This window comes from Chelmon rostratus, chromosome 9, assembly GCF_017976325.1.
Source record: "Chelmon rostratus isolate fCheRos1 chromosome 9, fCheRos1.pri, whole genome shotgun sequence".
Taxonomy (NCBI): domain Eukaryota; kingdom Metazoa; phylum Chordata; class Actinopteri; order Chaetodontiformes; family Chaetodontidae; genus Chelmon; species Chelmon rostratus.
In genome coordinates, this window is record NC_055666.1 from 17499863 (window position 1) to 17520184 (window position 20322).

Here is a 20322-nt window from a genome sequence, read left to right on the forward strand (position 1 = left end):
CAAGTTTGAATTTCCTGCATTACATTATTGTTACTTTTCCCTAATACTTCACATTGTCTGCATTTGGGGTAAGATGTGGACATTAAGATGACGGTGCAAAATCTTGTGATGTCACTTAAGGCATTCCAGAGTTGCATTGAAAATGCAAATGTCCACATATCCACACAAACCCAAGGTGGAAAGTAATGTCATACAATATCTTCTTTCCAACAACTTGTATACTAAAGCAGGCCATTCATGTTTCCACTTGACGTTTCCAACTATTGTTGACACATACTTTCCACCACAAACAAACACTGTTTATTGTCTCTCTGAGTGCGTCACTATGTTGTCAGGCAGGAATATCCACAGCCATTTCTAAAAGGTATTAGGACCTGCTTTACAGGTTTAAACTGAGCTTGACCTACAAGCCTATATCTACAGGCTATATACCATGGGCCAGTGGTCAAACATGTTGTTGCCAAAATATAGTTCATCCTCCAGGTTAAAGACTTATGCTCAGGTATTCCTGCCAGCTGAAACTGCAGGTGGTAGTAAGTAAACAGTAGAGCTGAAACTGTCCTGATGCAATATGGTGGAAGCTTATTTGATAGTGCAGCTTTAGAGGGAAACAAGTGTACTTTTAACATAGGCTGACAAGTGATAGCCAAATTACAAGCCTTAAACATGCTATAGCACCTTAACACACTGTACTTACAGAGTGTTTCAGTGTGTGTGAGCACATGTGACACCTTTTTTTTTTTTTTTTTTTGAGAACACCTTACAGGCTTAACGCCTCCACATTCCTGAGGCTGGGCTGGGAGGACATGGCGGCTCCTGCATTAGACGGCTAACTAGACAGCTTTTCCAACATAACTGTGGGCTTAGTCACCCGCACAGGAGCAGGCTAGGCTCTACATGCCTCATAGGAGCTGGTCTGTAAAGAGGCATGACTCAGACTAGTTATTACTCTTCTTTCTATAGCAGGAGCCCAATGAGATAACAGCTATATACTTTTGATATATCCAAGTAAGGTCCATTGCTGTTGAACTTAAGCTAAATCAATCTAGTAATGTAGCTATTAGGCTTAGTTTAAGTGAGGCGCATTAGTGCTCAGTAGAAATACGGCGAAGCACTTGGACTATGGAGTTACATCACACAGTCCTTTCACCTTGACCCCTGCGAGACCTTTGTGGCTCACTACATTTGTGTGAGCAGAAGGATGCCACCTGTTTTAATTCCTAAATGAGCCTCCATCCAGTTTGGCGTCTGGCCCAAAGTCTCATAACACAGGTCACTTGGACAAGCCCCACTGTCAATCTACGTGACACAAAGTAGAGTCAATGTCATATGAGGCATCAAAACAACAGGGAGTGGCTGTCCATCAGCTTTTTGAATAGTATTAACTCAGTGCTCTAAATTAAATGCTACCCTACCGATAGCTCAGTATGAAGTATTAGGTTTTATCATATGATCTATGTGATATATGTCATGCTGCTGCACTCTGACAGCGTGGCTGCTTCTGACAACACGTGCTTTCAGGCTTTATTCTCCCCCAAGGGCAGGTAGAGGTTTACTGTATTATGCAAGAGTGGCTATTTTGACAACAGATCTTAGCATTTAATGTTGCGAGTGCAAGCACAGCTGTGTGTCAGTGTGTGTGCTCCAGCTTTACCTGACGTAGAGGGAGCGTTTCTCACTGGTGCGCAGGGAGCCTGATCCTGAGCTCATGCTGCTGTTCATCATCTGCTCCCTCAGGTCGTGGATCTTGGACTCAAAGCGACTGTACTCTGCGTCGGAAGAAACAAACTGTGTCAACAACACCCCAAAAATAGGCCCTCGAGCATACTGCTACCCCTTCGGGCTTAAAAGTTGATACACCCAAGGTGAAGGCGTTATTGAACGTGTTGAATAAAGAGGCCAAAAGAGTGCTGGACCCCCGCTCTCTGGTTTCACTGGAGATCTGTGTCTCAGTTAGCACTGCAGTGAACTGGAGTGAATAGAGGAAAGGTTCTGCAAATCCTTAGGCTGATTAATGACCCCAGGAACAGATGGTTTATCACAGATCTGCCTTACATGTCCAGTAATGTCTCTTGTCAGGTAATTAATTAGACAGATTAATTAAGTTCAACATGGGCTCTTTAGTGTGGTTAAAAAAAGGGAAGGCCTCCAACAATTTCCAATGCATGACCATTTGTCATAGGTGTGTAAATCCAGTCGCTGCTCAGGAGCACAGGGATGATATATGAATCCACCTGGACCTCCTCATTAAGAATGCTCTCATTAGCCTGCCGTGCACAGTGTGCTCTGCGCACAGGCTGCTGGAACAAGCTAGGCCACCGCACCACACAGCACAAAGATAGATAAACAGACCAGCAGATACAGCTAGAAAAACACGAAGGCTAGGTCATTCATGTGATCACACAAAAGGTCTTGGAACCACAGAAAGCAGCACAGTGCACGATCAATTTTGCAATCAGTCTTAATTTGACAACTTTATACTTACTATACACAGCTGATGACAGAAAAGTAATTGCAGTTAGTGATAATACCCTTTATTGCTCCAATGACAACATATCTATGTCTTGATTATAATTAGCCTAAAAAAGAATGAGTGTGAGAAAATATCATTCACATATCTCTTTTACTGCCATGCCTTTAGGGGTTGACTCCTACCTTACAGTTTAATCATCCATTGCTGGCAACACTTCCTGTAACGTGAACAGGAAGAGATCAAAGTCCAGATTCTGTCAGACTAGCCTACAAGCAGCCTTGAAAAACAAACACCCATGCCGACAAAGACGATTTCACTGAAGTTAGTCCAAGCTCCCGGGAAAATTCTGGGCAGGTGCAAAAACAAGCTTCAGGTTGCTGAACTCTAACCCTCTGCCGAAACCTACAGGGAATTCAAAGCAAACACAGAGCCTAGTGCCAGCTCTCCACCCTGGTCTCTGCTCAAAGAGTTAACAATATAACAGAGTGACGCTGCAAGGTGAGGTAATAAGACACCGCCTGACTGGCTGTAACCAAGAGCAACGTCCTAGCACTCCTAGAGCAGGGACAGCACATTCGGTAACAGCCATTCAGACTAGTCCACTTGGCTCTCAGGCACAGGAGACATGGGAGAATGGCAGCTTAGAGGAGGAGGGGCTGACGGACAAGACAAAGAGTAGCTAAACAGAGAGAGCAGTCTTAATGCCCTGCTTCACAATACCACCAACCTGAAGAGCTGGCTGAGAGCTGTGCAGGTGAGATAGCACTAAGAGCAGCACAGGTGGTGGAGCTAAATGCTTCACTTGTTCACATTCCTATCGTTCAAGAGATTCAACCAACTACTACAAAGACATTCAAAAGGAGCAGGAAGAGGACCTGAACTTGTCAGAATCATAGACTAAAGCATAAAATGCTGCTGCACCTTGTTTACACTGATTACATCAGAGACCAGGCAAATGATGTATGTGTAATTTAAAAGTTCAGTGTAAGTCAGAAACAACAAAGAAAACCCCCCAAACATTTATCAGTCTCTCAAAAAACACTGATCAATCCGCACTCACTCCCTTTATAATAAAGTGCTTGCAGTTTCCAGTAATAGTCAGGTGATACAGTAAAGGAAGTACACACCTGTTACACAGAAAAGGAAGAATACTCCCAATATTACAAAAAGAAAGCACTATGATCCTGATGAGTATCAAACTGTATCACAACAGTACCAAAGGAGGATAGCAATACAACACTTAAACAGAAGTTCTGTCTGGACTCGTTGCCACACCTCAAACACCGAGCACATGGAGCAACAGAAATGAAAACACATCATTAAGACATGTGCCTGGATTGTGAGGAAATCATACCTGCAGCATGAACCACGCTCTCACTGCTTTGCATCTGACCTGAAACCTCTGTTGTCTGTTATTCTTCATCTCTATCTCCCTTCATGTCCTGTCATCTCACTACTGTCAGCTATCTAACACTGAAAAAAAAGCAGAAAACTTAAAATACAATTTTAACTCTCAGTGGAGTGGAGACTTTAAATTGCAGAAGAGCCCAAGTAAACTGTGTATTTGACTCAGTAATTAAACCTTTAAGTTACTTGAGTCATAAAAGTCTTAATTTATTCTTGCATCAACGAAAAACCCTGTAGCCCACAACAGCAAATGCTTATATAAGGCTACCCCAATTATCTGATGACACTTACAGGAAGTGGTTCTATTTAAGAACATAATATCTACCTGGTTAAGAATGAGTCATATGTGCAATGTTGATTAATATATTCTTAACCAGTCCAACTCTTTACAGTGATCAAACATCAATTATTCATCAACATCCTACTCACAAGCACATCTTTAAAATGCTGGGAGTCCACAATTATTAACATTAAAACTCTGTCCCTTAAAGCACTTAATGACCAAGAGCTAGCCTATATTTTTAGGAGTGACCCATGGGAAGAAAAGACAGCTAATAGAAACTGGGACTATTCTGTATCTCACTCCCACTGCGTGCCCTCATTAGTCGTACAGCTTTTTTATTTTGGGGGACGGTCGCTTCTCTTTTGATCCAGTTATGCAACACAGCAGGCATGTACTTGTAATGTGAGCATGTGTTATGTTCTTTGGGAGAGTCGAGCCAGTGAAGGCACACACCCCCTGCCCAACAATATACAGCAGGAGGAACATGTACACCCTGGCTTAGCTATTTCTACAAACTTCTGTAATGCAAACTGCTGTGAGATTGGTGAGGGCGCACAGAGTTTAACATTTCCTCCAAGGCCCTCCTCCCATTTCCTACATGCAAAGATTTTCATGTAATTACACTCCTTGATAGTGGGCAGCATGTGGATATACACCCCTCACTTCCATTCCTTCAAGCTGAATATGAGTTAAAGACTTGGTGATGTTCCAGTAAGCCAGTCAGAGTTGGGGGGGGGGCTCCTGCTGCTGCCTGTGTGCTCTGTTGTGGCTTCTTGTAGTTTTCAGTGCTGGTCTTCCATCAGAGGTCTGTGGACGCTCGGGTCCCAGCCTCTGCCCCTGAGAATACTCTCCAGGCAGTTTGCCCTGCATGAACTAGCGTTCGCCCTCCGCTTCCTGCCCATGACTGACTGTCCTTGTACGGCACACTGGGGGTTCCTCCTGCTCCGAACGAACGACATGTCACACACCGCTTTTGGGTGCCAGCAGAATTACTGGCGACAGATCGCAGGTCACCAGAGGGGATGCAGGAAGTCAATCATTTGCCAGCACTCGACTTGTGTGTTTAGAGTAGTTAAGCATTGTGCACAAACAGATAACTGTTCTTTGCTGGGTTACAAAGGGAGCGCAGAGCTGAAAGCGTGGCTTGGTATGGAAAACAAAGGTTCCCTTCAACTAACCACATCGTCACTCAAGATACTGCCTGATTGGTCTGGCATGTGAGACAACATCTACTCACATGGGCAAGAATGAAGCATTATAATCAGCATTTGGTAGCAGAGGGAAAACATAATGTCAGTTTTGATCTCAGTCTGTGTCTTTCGTTAGCCTAGCTCCATGCCAATTCACTGATCCCATTCCACTTCGATTTCAATGACCTTGGAGAGTTATTGGACAGTTAAGGCTCTGTTTTATCAAAGGAGAAAGGAATATAGAGTGAGAGCATGCTACAACTTATGCCCCTTCACATTCCTGTCATAGTCCAACCTGAGAACGCAGCCTAGATCTAAAGCTCACCATATCCTTTCCATTGTTGTTCTAGCATTACTGCAGAATGCTGAAGTACACATGCAAAGAACTACAAAAACACTGAAGAAAATGAAAACCCCAAAGTAGCTGTAACGCACAGCCAGTGCACAATGTGCTGCTACAAGGAGAAAGTGGTGCCCTTCTGTGGAATAAACTGTTTAAATTTGAAAATAACTCACAGGCCAGCCAGCAAAGATATTCTGCTCAAGTCAGCATGAAAATGGACTTGTGGTCTGAGGGTTGTATGTCCAAAGTCTGGTGTGGCGGCGACATGCAGGCGTCATGTAAATGTAAAGAGGTGAGTTCACAGGTGAGGTCACCGTTTAAATGACCGCCACCGACCTGACACACACCTGTTTGACCACACCTCTGTGTCCACACCTAAAGGTTTAGATTGCATAAGACCAATAAAAGAAGTAGTTTAATGTGTCTGACATGAGCTTGCTACACGTATTCGCATTACACTGAATGAGAAGTCAGACAGCCAAACAAATGCAGATTCCAGGTAATGGCAGGGGTTTACCATGGAAGTGCTTGTATCAACTACAGCAGGGGTGAGGCTATCACATGTATGCAACAGTAACGTATCATAAGCTTTGAGGCTGATTAAAACAGAACCATTTTTCAGCTTTATAGTCCGCGTTGCCCCTTGGAGACGGTTAATTCTCGCTTTTCAGTGGTTCAGACACTTTTTCACATATAACCGCAACGGAGTGAAACTTCAGTTTGAAACTCGGAACAAACCACCTCGGTACACTATCAGTCAAGATAAACCTGTTCTACGATGTAAAGACTCACGCACTTTGTTCCTGTTTCAGTGTGTCAGTATTTTCCACGGTCTTCCTTCCTCGTCTCACCTCAGATTAAATGGAACTGTGGCTATTACTTCGCTGTCGCAGCCGGTAACGTTAGTTTCTTCATCCAGCCATTAGGGAGTTCATGCGGCTTCTGCTCTGCTGCTGTTGTATTCGAGCCCATCCCCCATCCGCACAGGCTGGTAGACAGATAAAAGCTGGAAGTTTTTTTTTTCTCGGTTTCCACCTTCAGTTTCAAGCCTTTCAAACTTTCCTCCGGCGTCGTAAAGGAAGTCGAGCTCAGCACTCGCCGCTTAAGTCTCCTCTTTCCATCGCTGTCCCGCTTTTAGCCCATGAACAGCGGCTGCTCACAGTGGCTCGGAGTTTAAACAGGGAAGGACAACAGCGGTTGGTTTGCCCGCCTTGCAGTTGGCTCAAAGCTTCAGCATGCTAACACAAGAGCCGCCCCTGAACCTGAATACTGCTGAACGCGAGCCATTCAGGAGCGGAGCGCTGCTCTCATTTAGACACAGTTTGTCACGCGTCCACCAGGTAGACGTGACTCTTGGTTGCAACGTTAAACTTGTATTCCAGTGTTAATCACTGGTGGAGCACTTTCTTGAAGTTGGCCGACAAACAGGTTAAAACATTGCCTGAATCAAAGCAGCACAGATATCCCGACCTTTACTGACAAGTCGGAGCAAGTGAGGGCAAAAATAACCAGATTCAACATTTCCCACAATACAACTTGACAGCGACTTTCCTTAAATCTTTACTGGTAAATGTCCATGCCTTTAAGGAATAATTAACACGTTTCTGGAATGTTATTTGCTTTGTGGCCGAGAGTCAGATGAGAAGCGCGATACCACTCCATACGGTAAATGATGCCTTAGCCAGCAGCCAGCTAGCTTAGCTTAGCACAAAGACTGGAAACAGCTAGCCTGGCTCAATCTGCCTACTAGCACCTTTAACACTAACACGTGGTATCTTGTAGGACTGTCAACTCCTACAAAACATGTTGTGTTTAAACCAAACATGTTTTTTTTTTTTTTTTTTTTTTACAGGAGGTTATGTGCCAGACTATTTCCTGGAATCTTGTCAACCAGCTGAGACTACAACGTGGCTAATATACATGTTAATTAATGAGCTCTAGAAGTGGTGGAAGGCAGATTGTTACCTTTGGACAGAGCCACGCTTGCTGTTTCCAATATTTGTTAAGATAAGCTAACTGCTGCTAGCAGTGTCTTCATATTTACCATACAAGGAAAGGAGTGCTATCAATGTCCTCATGTGACTCAGGCAAGAAAGCTAATATTTCCCCAACATGTTTAACTATTCCTTTAACTTGATGCCTCGAGTTTCTAATGCAGTCCACAGTATCATGAAGTATTAATGTGTGATATGAGATAGTATGGCCTCACCTTCAGGCCTGTACTGAGCTATGATGGTGACAGTCTGTCCAGCTCTCTTCAGTGCCGCAGCCGCCTGTTCATGTGTGGCATTCCTTAGATTCACACCGTTCACCTGCAACGAACCAGTAAGAAAATCTAGATTAGATTTTAAAGCTGTGCCCCTTGTCGAATTATGGAGATCTGTGGAGGAAACAAGTCAAACTGAGCATGTATGAAAATGATGACTTTCACTGAAAGACAAGACCTCTGGTTCTGAATATGTTCTTTAAAAATGTACTGTTTCACAGTCATGTTCAAGTGAAGACATTTCTTCACCCTCAGATTGAGTAACTCATTTTTTTCATATCATGTGTCTCAGGCAATGTAGTTTCAGACTTCACGCAGCATTGAACTAAAACGGGCATTTATCTAGAGCAACACTGGGTTCTGAAAGGGTTAAACATTATGAAACACAAGTCAAGAGGTTTAGATATGTAATTTATTGGATGCTTTACTGATTCACAAAATTCTGTTGTCTGGCATAGCACAGCTAAGTTCCCCTCCTAGAGTTGTTTGGATTTAATGTCTTGCTCAAGGACATTTCAGCAGGGCAGATGTTCGCTGGCTTTCTGAACACTGAACCACCTTAATTCTATCATCATTATTCTGACAACAGGAGTTGGCTGAAAATCTGCCTCAAACTTGCTACAGTTGTTGATGGGGCCAAACGGAGAGCTTTAGGTTGAGATACTGACCGAGAGGATCCGGTCGCCCCTCCTCAGCTCACCACTCAGGTCGGCCGGCCCTCCTGCAAGGATGAAGGAGACAAAGATACCTTCTCCATCCTCCCCGCCGACGATGTTGAAGCCCAGGCCTGTGGAGCCCTTGTGCAGCAACACCTTCCTTGGCTCCCTGCCAAACAGAGTGACAGCGTCAGGGTGAAGGGCAGGACAGAGAGCACAGGCGGGCAGAGAGAGACACATAACCAAAACTGAAACAGAAAGAGCATGAGGTTGGTATACAGCAGGCATGTCAAACTGTTTCCATAAAGGGCCGTGTGGCTGCAGGTTTTCATTCCAACCAAGGAGGAGTAAACCAGGCTGGAATCAATTAATCAGCTGATCTCAATCTTCAGCTGATATTAGTTATCAGCTGTGATCCCTTGATGTTGATTGGTTGGCCTGGTGTGCTCCTCCTTGGTTGGAACTAAAACCTGCAGCCACACGGCCCTTTATGGAATAAGTTTGACATATGTGGTATACAGAGTCTGTTTCAGACAACAGCCATCTTCTACTGGTTAACGCTGTGTATGAGCCCAAAATGTCGAATGCATTCGGTTTAGGCAGCTGCAAGCACAAAGCCTGCACATCTTTTTTTGTAGATATTTTAAAGAGAGTGATTTAAATAGAACATTTAAATGATTAGTCTACAGGACCACTCACCAGCAGAACACAATGATTAACTCTGTAATAACAGTGTAGTAATGCTAAGAAAGATCATTTAGTTCTGCAAGAGAGACAATTGATGCAATAAAACAGGCAGCAACACGACTGGATCCTAATGCATTTTATCAACTCTCTATAGAATGTTCTGCTTTGCATGGCAATCTCATAGACATGTATGTGAACACATTTAAACACTCACTCGTATTAATGCACACAGACACAATGAGCCACCTCCTGCTCGACAGACCCGCTGAAGCTCTGCTCTAGCTTTAGCCACTATGACTCATCCTCCAGCAGGCTAATGAGACTGCCTCAGTTTTAAGATGCTAAAGAAGCCAAACCGCTGCTATGGTCCAGCAAAAGCCCTCTGAGAACACACTTCACACGAGTGCACGCACACGCGCACGCACACACACACTTTAGGAAGCTCAACATTTGCCTCACACACACACCGACACACGTGCACATAATTTATATACAAATGCACACATAAGCATGTATGCACGTACGTCCGCATAGGCACACACACAGTTTCCTCTCTTAACAGAAAACTCTGCATGGTTCCCATTAGTGGTCTCCTCTCGCAGTACTCAGCCTGCGGTCTACAGGAACAATTCCCACTCAGTCCCTAATGGCTGCGCTCTAACTTGCTGTTAAGACCATTTTCCCATCGATGGCAGCCGAGGCGGCATTCCAGACTTTCAAAATCATACCCATGACTGCCTGGAAAAAGCGTTGATTACGCCACTAAAAGAAATTAAGAGCATCGGAAAGTCCTCAATACTAAAACGGTGCCCATAGATAAACTTCATAAAACTTTAACCAGACTATTAAACTGTATTCATTTGAAATGAACTGAACTGAGATCCAGAGTTTTTTGTGAGACCACTAAATAAGACAGATCAATAGCAACACAGAGAGTCCAGGTCTGCATAAAAGTAATATGTCTACAAGGCAGAATCGGACACAGATTCAATACGATTGTACTGACAAAGCTTAAGACTCCATTATGTTCCTGCTTTTTTCCACATCCTTTTAGATCTTTTGAATACAAGAGATGAAAAACTTAAAAAAAAAAAGAAAAGGGAAATGCCTTTAAATATGCGGAAACAACTGACTTGCCTTCAAACAAGTCAAGCTTAAAATAACCTTGCTTTCCATCTTGAGCTTTTCATCCCAGCTCCACGAGGCACACAGATCTCCATGGTTACCTTAGGATCCGGAACCGGTGCTTGCTTCTGAAAGAGCATTTCCTTACAGTACGTGCAGGCAGGCTCCTCACCAACGACATGGAAGATGAGATGTTGACCGTGAACATGGTGGCTATGACACATCGCTCAGCTCAGCGTTAACTCCTCGACCCTTCTTCCTGTCTGGCCTTCCAGTGAGAGAGGGGCTATAATTTTAGAAACTCCTGTATTCGGGGCCTGGCGTTCCCTATCTTATCCATGTGTGCCGTGATAGGAAGCAGCTCCTCTTTGCGCTGTCACAAACGCTTTCTCCCCATCATCGCCAGCAAGGCAAGACCTAACACTTAACCCTAACGCTCCCACGCGCATCATCAAGAAGAGGCCAAAATCGCCTCACTCAGGTCTGGAAAAACTAGGACTGCATTACACCAGGAGGATCAGGACTCACCGGATGTTTCGAGTGTCGAACTGGAGGTTTGATCCTCTTTCACACCATGCTGTCCCCTCATCTCTGCTGATGCTGCTTTGGGAAACAGTCCCCCCCCCCTCAATACAGCACACCAGCATTCCTGTCTGTCAGGCGGGCCCTCTGGAGACTAGGCAGATAGATTCCCAGAAGCTCTTTGCTAATTTGTCAAGAGTATAAACAAGCTGAGGAGCTCATGGACTGATTTTCATGACTTTCAGGCCTTTGAGTTGACGCCCCCGTAGTCTATGACCTGGCTGCACGCTGGAAGCTTGATTTCCTTTCTGGAAAATAATGCGCAGACTACTGTGGAATATTTGAACAAACACAATAAGGCCAGCGTAGTTTTATTATCTTACAGTTGGTGCTGTTCTCCAGAGAAGGAGTGTGCATGTGTGCGTTTCTGCAGGCACTGTTTGTCCATAGGATTTGTGGACCGCCTGGCCATTTTCATGGAAAATGGGAGTGAATTCCTACAGTTGTAAATGCAGGGATCAAGTCCTCCCTCCCTATCACAAGACCTCCCCTCCCTTCCCCCCTTTGCCTTTTCATCCATGCCAGGAATGTAAACAGTTATAGTAGAGCGGTAAAAAACCCACTCTCTCTGCCCAACCATTTCTCCAGCATCTCTTTTCTCTAATTCAGAAAATAACCCCCCACGCAATATTTTCCCTGTCTGCTTCAGTGTTTTGGCTGAGACGGTCGCAGCTCAATCCTAAAGCTGTGAATGAAGATCTGGGCTGTGGGGTTCAGCAGGTCATGCTGCCCTGGACTCAGCCCAGTAATTGGCTCTGCTTGGCTGATTAATGGTGGACACTGCAGATGGACGCCATTTTCCAGAGACAGACACTGCCTCTCACAGCACTTTATCTCTCCCGCTCCCCGAATGGATCACATCAGCTTATGTATAGAGGCATATACTGATAAAACTAAAAATGCTGCTTTATCTCTGTCTTCCTTTTCACTGCTCAAATTTCCCCCAAAGACAGACAACACGTCTGTGGCTGGCTATACATCATGGCTTGCTCCTTTTTCTTCTAATATGACCTAGGCAAAAATGTATTCACTGCTAAGGTGATAGACAGTTTAAGATATTTCATGCCTCTGTGACTAAGAATAAAATCGGAGCGATTAATGATTAACACCTACAACAAGTACTCAGCTGAATCTGCTGTGATTACTTATAATTTTAATTCCCCTTTGCTTTTGTGGCTTTTAAAAACATCAACCAAAGGCCAAAGTGACCCTCGTCACTGATGACTGAGTTCTTGCGCTGACCAGTCAAAGGTTTTGTGTTTGTGCATGTGTGTGAGACGCAAAACGTTACTGATAAGCTCACCTGCTGCTGCAGTCCATAGGCTTCTTGGTACACAAGCTTCAGCTGAACAAAGCAGCCTAACTAGAAACACAGCAGCCCTGATAGGAATGGCAGCTCCTTGTTTAGTGATGTTTACTGCATGCCGTCACCACTGTGCACACGTATGCTTACATCAAACATGCATCTTTAAACACAGAGGTTTCATCTCTTATCAAGTCCAATGTAGACAGAGAAAAGGATATGAATAAACTATGTATAGTGCCTACATATCTCCAGAAGAAGGGGGTAATATCAGATGGAGAAGGGGGGAGGGGGTGTTGGGGGATGTGTCTGTGATGACACCACTGAGGGGGATGTGCAGATGGGCAGAGGGCCGAAACAAGCTCTGACTCACTCCTCGCAACCAGCCTGCTCCACTTCTGCAGAAGCCTGTGCTTACTACAGTATCCATCTAAAATAACCCCTCGCGGTTGGAGCCAATGGGGAAGCTGCTGTGGCTGGATGGAGATGTCTGCTATCTTGCCTGTCAGTCTGATGGAGCTGGACGCTCATCTGCTCTGATTGGGAGTCAAGTCGGCCATGATGTCCTCCGAGACGGTGCTGCTCTTTTCTGATTATACAGCAGACACCACGCACAAACCCACTGGGGGCGAACAGGTGCACGCATGGTCACAGTATGTAGGCCGTTCTCATTTGCACCACTGATTTACGAGTTGTCTGGTGTGCAGGATGTATACCCACAGGTACGTGTCTGTGTCATAATTGTGCAATGCACTTACAGCATATAGCATGTGTATCTGCGTGTGTGCTCATATGTGTCAGCACATTATGAGCAAAGGTCTCAGTGGACAGTATGTGTGCATGATTGGTGCTGGCAGCATGGGTGACGAGAGGGCTAAGACCTGAGTGCCTGGCCTGCTTTTCCCAGTGTGCAGATGAATCATGACAGCTGCAGGACTGTCTGCTGCTACTGGTCTGCTGGCCCGTACTGGATCAGGCTCTTACTCCCCATTACATTTATGGTAACAGCAAAGCTCTGTGTTTATATTTACATACATAGAGCAGCAGGCAAAACATTCCGACGCTGCAAAGCCGAATGTTTGTGTTGGTTGGGTGGCTGCAGTCAGCCCTCCCACCCTCCTGTACTGTCTTTTCTTTTTAACACCACAACCTGGCTTTAGTCACAGCCAAATGGCAAGACCAGAATCTGTCTTCTCCTCTCTCTCTCTCTCTCACACACACACACTCAAAGAGAAACACATATTGGCAGAGCGTGGCATACGTGGTAGACAATGTAAGCTACAACAACACAAGTGCATTACATATAAGCGATGGTTCACACACACAGACAGGACACAGGACATTCATCCATGAGGTGATGCACGATGGACAAGACTGTGGATATAATGTAATAACTAAACAAATACATGAAACAAAATCAACTAACAAGAGGCCTTTTGCACACTTGGTAATGCCAAACGGTGACAAAAACACATTGCCATAAATATCATGTATATTATTGTCTTCAGCAGTCACCACCAGTGAAAGTAGCTTGGCCCGAGATAGAGGCTTAGTTTTATCGATGCCTCCTGACAGATGGAATTGAGCAGCTTGTGGGAGCATGAAGCCCTTTCGGCTGCACTCCTGTGGAGATGTGTTTGTGAAGAGCAGGTACGACTCCATTTTAAAACTGCGATTAACAGGGACCTATTGTTTTAGATTCATAGATGTGAGCAGATTAGTAGAAAATTGATGGACGAATAATTACTGCGGGGGTAGACCTTTTAAAATATGAAAAGTAGAGCAAATAACAAAACAGATACACAAAGGGCAAGAAATAATAAGCTAATTTCTTGTAAAACATTTCAGCTCTACAGTCAGTTTGCTGTTGTAGTATTTACTTTTTCAGCACAATTCACGTGAAATCATGAAAGATTAAGTAGTAGCTGCATATGAGTCAAATACTGAGTTTGTCGTACAAACGTAACGAGCAGCAACGTACTTAAAGCGACGCCATACAAAGCAGTTCAGGAGACATGAGGTGGGGAAACATTTACATGCAAACACAGAGACAGAACAATAAAAGAAAGCTCTGCTTGAAATAAGAACTCTACCAACACAAGTATCAGCCCACCTCCCCCTCCCTCCCTTTCATCTCCTTCTCCTCTGTCAGTTGCCATCTTTCTCGGCTCAGTCTATCTCTTCTGCTTGTGTAATTTGTGCACAAATGTGGCACAACATACCACTGCTGAGGCAGGTGGCCTCCGTCCCTCTCTGGCCCTGCTCTTGTCTGATGCCATATCCAGATGCTGAGCTATACAGAGGAGGGTTAGCTAAGCAAGGCGTGATGGACTAGGTTAGTACCTGCCAGAGAAGGGGAGTGGACCTTGGCACAAGGGAGCAGGGGAAGGACAGAAGCCTCTGTAGAGGGCCTGGGGCACCTTGCTATCCCCAGGTTTGTGGATGACACTGTAAATAGGTTCAGCCCTGCTGTTGGGGTACAGGAATCACAGTGAACGGAACAAGTGTAGGACACAAATAAAGCACACATACATACCAACAAAGATGCGACAAATGCACATACAAGTCATGTAGACAGCTTGTACAAGGACATTACAGGGCCACAGAACGAACACTCATCCAGTAACACATTCACTCCAGAACACGCATAAACGCCTGCATGCAGTCTCTCTAACACACGCACACACACACACACACACACACACACACACACACAGGGGGAATACAGCCTCCTCCCCAGAGCTGTGGGTTAAGATGACTCAAGGCCTCGTGGGACACTCCAATCAAGCCTCTATGAATGCTACTTCTGATCCAGTACTTGGATAGGGGGTCAGAGGTTAAAACACAGTCATAACAAGTACAAGAAGTGACAAGCGGCCTCTCTGCAAAGTATTTGGTCAGCACACAGCCACCACACACTGTCAAGCTATAATACAGTATGCACCACCAGGGCCCTGATGAGCTGAAAATTGTAAACAAAGCATTGTTTTGCCTCATGAAACACTTCATAAGGTCGATTTAAATTGCTGTAGTTACATGTATCCGTAAAGTAAACCAAACTATGACAACACCTTTAAAACTATGACAAAATGGAGGTTGCAAGGAACAAAGAGAAACCAATGCAAAAACAAAAATAACTGACACAAAGACTGAGTAATTAAATCTTATACAGTTTAGCTCCACAGAGATGTTTCCTCACATACTACTGCCTTTAGCTGATATCCACAATCAATCAAAATGCTATGATTATTCAAATCTACACTCAAAGAGCCTGTTTGAGTGTAATGTACGGGAGGAGAATCTTTCATGGAGGAACCGGTCTGTAACCTACCTTGTGAAGTCTTCCTCCCCCAGCATGTGGCGGGGAACTGGCGAGTACCTGGACGGGGTGACCTGGGGTGGCGGGTATACTGGCTTGGGCTCCATTGCCCCCATGTAGTTGTGGCTGACGTGGTTGTCCACCATGGTGGGGAAGGCTGGAGGGAGGGCCAGGCCAGTAAGGGGAAAGAAAGAATGATTACAACACAGGCACAGCAGGAACACTGCATGAGACTGGCAACTTTACTAATCTAACAAAACATCATCAGATCCACAGGTTTTGCTTTTTTAGCCACATTAGCAGCATGGCTAAGTTGGTCCACTTTGGTCCAGATTGAAACATCTTAACAACTATTGGATGGGTTGTGATGAATATTTGTAGAGATATTCATGGTCCTAATCAATGAACCCCACAAACTTGATGATACTTGGACATTCCCATTGGCCTCAGCTGTACTTTGTGTTTGTGCCGATTAGAAAATGTTAGCATAATACCATGCTAACTAAGATGGTGAACATGATAAACGCTATAGATGTGAGCAGGTTAGCATGCAGATGTTAGCATTTAGCCCAAAGCACCGTTGTGCCCTAGTACAACCTCACAGGGCTGCTAGCATGGCTCTAGAGTCGTAGTCTTATTAGAGAATCATGTCTAGTGATTATATGAAAAGAAAATTGCAGTTTTTAACAAAACTTGGGTCCTATGTTTGGAGTTTCAGCCATTATTACAATCTTTTATGCTAACATAGTAGTTACCGAAGTAGTCAGACAATCAATACTCTGCAATGTCAGTAATAGTCCATTGGTGCTCAGGAGAACTATATGGCAAGTCCAGAAGGTCAAGCTTGAATCAGAAAAGTTGGCCTGTATGCTGTACAGTTTGGGTAAACATTTCAACATTTGCCTTCATTTTCTCTTCCAAATAAGTAATCTGTGGGTTTGTTCTAAACTTGTCTGATTGTCCAACTGCCTGTGTTTCTTACCCCATCCAACTTCTTTTTAGTAATGTATCCACATTTCCAGATCTACCAATTAACATGCTAAGAACAATGATATTATTAGTAATAGGAATTGTGGCCTACAAAAATGAGACCCAGGTTGTATGAAACCACAATTTCCCTCTGAGGATGCAAAATGACATTTAGGAAATTGGCTAAGCTATTTATACACATAAAATCATCTCTTCTGTTCTATGTCTGTGCTAATCTGTACACAATCAGCTACTAGCACAAACTAAAGCAGATATGTTTCAGTAATCTGCACTTGATGTTGTCTCTCAAGCCTCTTATCATCTACGAAGAAAAATTGGGGACACTTTTCTTAAAAAGTTGTTGACTGCACACATGAAAAAGACGAATCGCAAGCGTAAAAAAGAACCTCTTTTTTCTGTGAATTAACATTCCTGATGGAGGCAGCTGAGCATGATAAAACAAGCGTTTCAAATCCAGATCATCTGACCATGGGTTATACTGTCAGAGCGGGGTTAAGTCTGCATTACGGGCTCGCTTAAACCCTGACAACTGCAAACATTCGGAACATACAAAAAGCCCTCAATAGCCCCCTCTAATACTAAATCACTGTGGAAATTTGAGATGCCGCAGCTCAAGATCGTGGGCTCTCATGAGCAGGTGGGATGTGAGAAACCATCCACACTCAGTGGGAGGCAGAGAACTGTGCTTGTTGTTGCTGTGGGTAGGATTTTGTGTGTGTGTGTGTGTGTGTGTGTGTGTGCAAGCATACACTACATTCACTATGTGGGTGTCTGGGCATAGCAGTTTTGGGGAGAGAAAAGTGATCCAACACTAAAAGTCATGCATGCCCACTGAAACATCTCTGATAAAGATAAAAAAGACGATTCCCTGTGCAAAACGCTCGAACATAGACCTCGACTTTTAAATCACCCTTTACCTTACGTCAAACATTGTATATAAATAGACCTGTTCTAGTTGTGGGGCTGCTTGTGGATCCGTGGATATAAAATGTAGTTTCCGACTTGAACAGTGTTGGATGACTGGAACAATGAGAAGAGGTAGATACGTACTGCTGGAGTAGTCTGGAGGGGCGTACATGTCATTGAGATGCACTGGTCCTGGCTTGGCCACCTTGAGATAAACCATATCAGAAGTGTTCTTCAGCGCAGCCACTGCCTCCTCATGACGCACATCCTGCAGCACGATGTTGTTCACCTGAATGTGATGATTGTTCGAGAAAAGAGAGGGGTAGGGGGGTGGGGAAGAAATCCTTGTATCAACACCTGAACACCTCGTGTCTTTGCTGCACTGTGACAACACTAGACATCACAGCAGCCATCACACCAGCCAACACAATTATGAATCATAGCTTGAAGGTATTATGAAATTTCAGTACATTTCAACAGCTGAGTGAAAGGTTGGTGTGCTGTGCAGCGTTAACACAGGTCAAAAGCAGTAGGTTGCTGCAGGTTCTAAAAATGATCTGAATTTCTTCAGTTTCTCTTCTAAGATTCAGTTCCCCCGGAAATATACTGTCAGTCAAAAGTTTTTGAACACCAGATATTTTAGAAGTTCTGTAAATAACAGTATATTTCAACTGAGACTGAGTTGAGATTTTATATGATTGCAAATTGGCTAGATCTTGATCATTCTAATTAGACACCTGGAGCACAGTGTAACTGATACTACACTGTAAATTTGTGTTGCAAATGATACAGTCTGCATGTTTTCACCATACAGTTAGATGGTTTTAAACATGGTTTTAAAAGACACAACAAACATCTCCTTTCCATTTCACAGAGGAGTAACAGCTTGCCTTTTCTCTGCTGCTTGACTGCCACAGCGATAAACTGTGGTATTGTAGCAACTGTCAACTTCTAAATAGAATTTGTAATTAGCATGTTTATGTTTTACCTGTTTATTTCTTTTTATTCACTCATAGCGGTTTGCAAAAATGGTCTTATAAATGCAGCTGCAGAAATTAGATCAAAAACAAACAAAAATAGGCATGGGAATAAAAACCAGAAAACACAAAACAAATAAAAGGTGACTAAATAATAAGAGTAGGTGGATTCATAATGATAGGATTGCATTATGACATAACTTTCATTCATATGTCTCATGGGCCTCTGATGCGCACATACCATTTCTTTTTTGTTTTTCATATTTTAATTTGTGCTTTATTAAAAGCAGTTGCCCTGGAAAGGTCACACCTATATATAGCATGTTCAAAACATGTATTATGCTGATTATGGCTGCCTTATCCAAGATGTAGGGTTTGCCAAATGTAAATCATTTCTTTTAAAGATTTAACAAACCATACAGTGTTTAAAGACTTCTGACTGCCACTGAATTTGTATTTTAACACCGTAAAATGATCACTAAGTGCACATTATATTATGAGAGCTCAATGATGAAGAGAAATGTGATAATTTGCAGATTTTTCACAAACATGGTAGTGGTTTCTTTTTTGATGTATAGCAGCCTAAAACAAATGCACGATTTCTCATACAGCTAGCAGGCGATCTCCAGTCTGCAGCCGTCCATCTTTCTGGGCAGCTCCTCCTTCTATGATCTTGGTAATATAGATGCTGTTGTCTCCTGGGATATGTTGGTTGCCGATCCCTCCAGCGATGCTGAATCCAAGCCCTGGTTGAGTAATACACACAGTCACATAGTCAATATGTGCACATAGAATCACTTCATGTCTGGGGTGGCCTCCTTTATACAGTTCACTTATTAGTAAAGTGCAGTCTTTGTCTACATTTTAAAATATAACGCACATTTATCTTGAAAAAGTAAGTTAACCTCACACCTACATCTACAAATGTGTGTTTAATGAATCTGAAAACAGTGTGCTGGTCATTCAGCATTGATTGCATTCATGTTCAGGAACCCTGCATGATAATGAGCTTATATATTATTGTGGTAAGTGGGATGTGTCCCTGACCTTTGGGCCCTTTCAGCAGGTTGACCTCCAGAATCGTCTCGGGTGGGGCCTGCCTCCGTCGGACCAGCAGCCGCACCACAGGCCCTGCCTCCTTCAGGGCCTCCACCGCCCGGCTGTGAACCACCTCAGACACGTCCACATCGTTCACACGCAGCACACAGTCATTCACTCTGTGGAGGGAAAAGTTTGAAAACACGTCACGCACACCGCCTTGTCAGTCAACAGCAATGGAGTTAACTCACTGACAGGGATTAACAGAGAGAGACCCTAGTGTGGCCAATGTAATCAGAAACCTCCAAAGCACATAAAAAAGCACTCCATATCATAATTTTTGCATGTTTCAGGCTTTGGTTTTTCCAGTGAATCATAACTTTGAGGAAACACACGGAGCCTGGGGGCAGAGGGCTGTAGAAACTCTGCCTCCCACACAGTGCTGCCTGGCAGGATACACGGTGGTGGTGAGCGTTACAGAGGAGAGCTGGGAGGTTAGACCAGAGAAAGGACGGACGGTGCAAGGGAGCTTGAAAAGAGAAGAAGGAAAAGAAGGAGGTGAGGAAGAGGGGAACTTACCCCAGCCTCCCATCCATAGCAGCGGCTCCTCCAGGGATAATCTTGGTGATGAAGATCCCTGGATCATCAGGAATGTGGGGATTGTCTATTCCTCCAGCAATGCTGAAGCCCAGACCAGAGTTCCCCTGCACACAGGATATGATTGGCATTTTCAGTAGAGCACAATAAACAACAGACTCACATGCATACACTTAGATG

General features: G+C 44.0%; 1 protein-coding gene across 4 annotated transcripts in view; it reads right to left on the minus strand.

Moving 5' to 3' along the window:
- Positions 1-20322, minus strand: part of dlg3 (discs, large homolog 3 (Drosophila)) — an 80660-nt gene that overhangs the window by 8625 nt on the left and 51713 nt on the right. For all 4 annotated transcript variants that reach the window (XM_041944444.1, XM_041944446.1, XM_041944447.1 and 1 more), the window contains 8 exons: positions 20125-20249; positions 19555-19724; positions 19117-19253; positions 17675-17819; positions 15647-15791; positions 8631-8787; positions 7906-8008; positions 1655-1769 (listed from right to left, as the gene is read on the minus strand). In XM_041944444.1, coding sequence (XP_041800378.1) covers positions 1655-1769; positions 7906-8008; positions 8631-8787; positions 15647-15791; positions 17675-17819; positions 19117-19253; positions 19555-19724; positions 20125-20249 — 1097 coding nt within the window. The remainder of the gene's footprint in view (positions 1-1654; positions 1770-7905; positions 8009-8630; positions 8788-15646; positions 15792-17674; positions 17820-19116; positions 19254-19554; positions 19725-20124; positions 20250-20322) is intronic.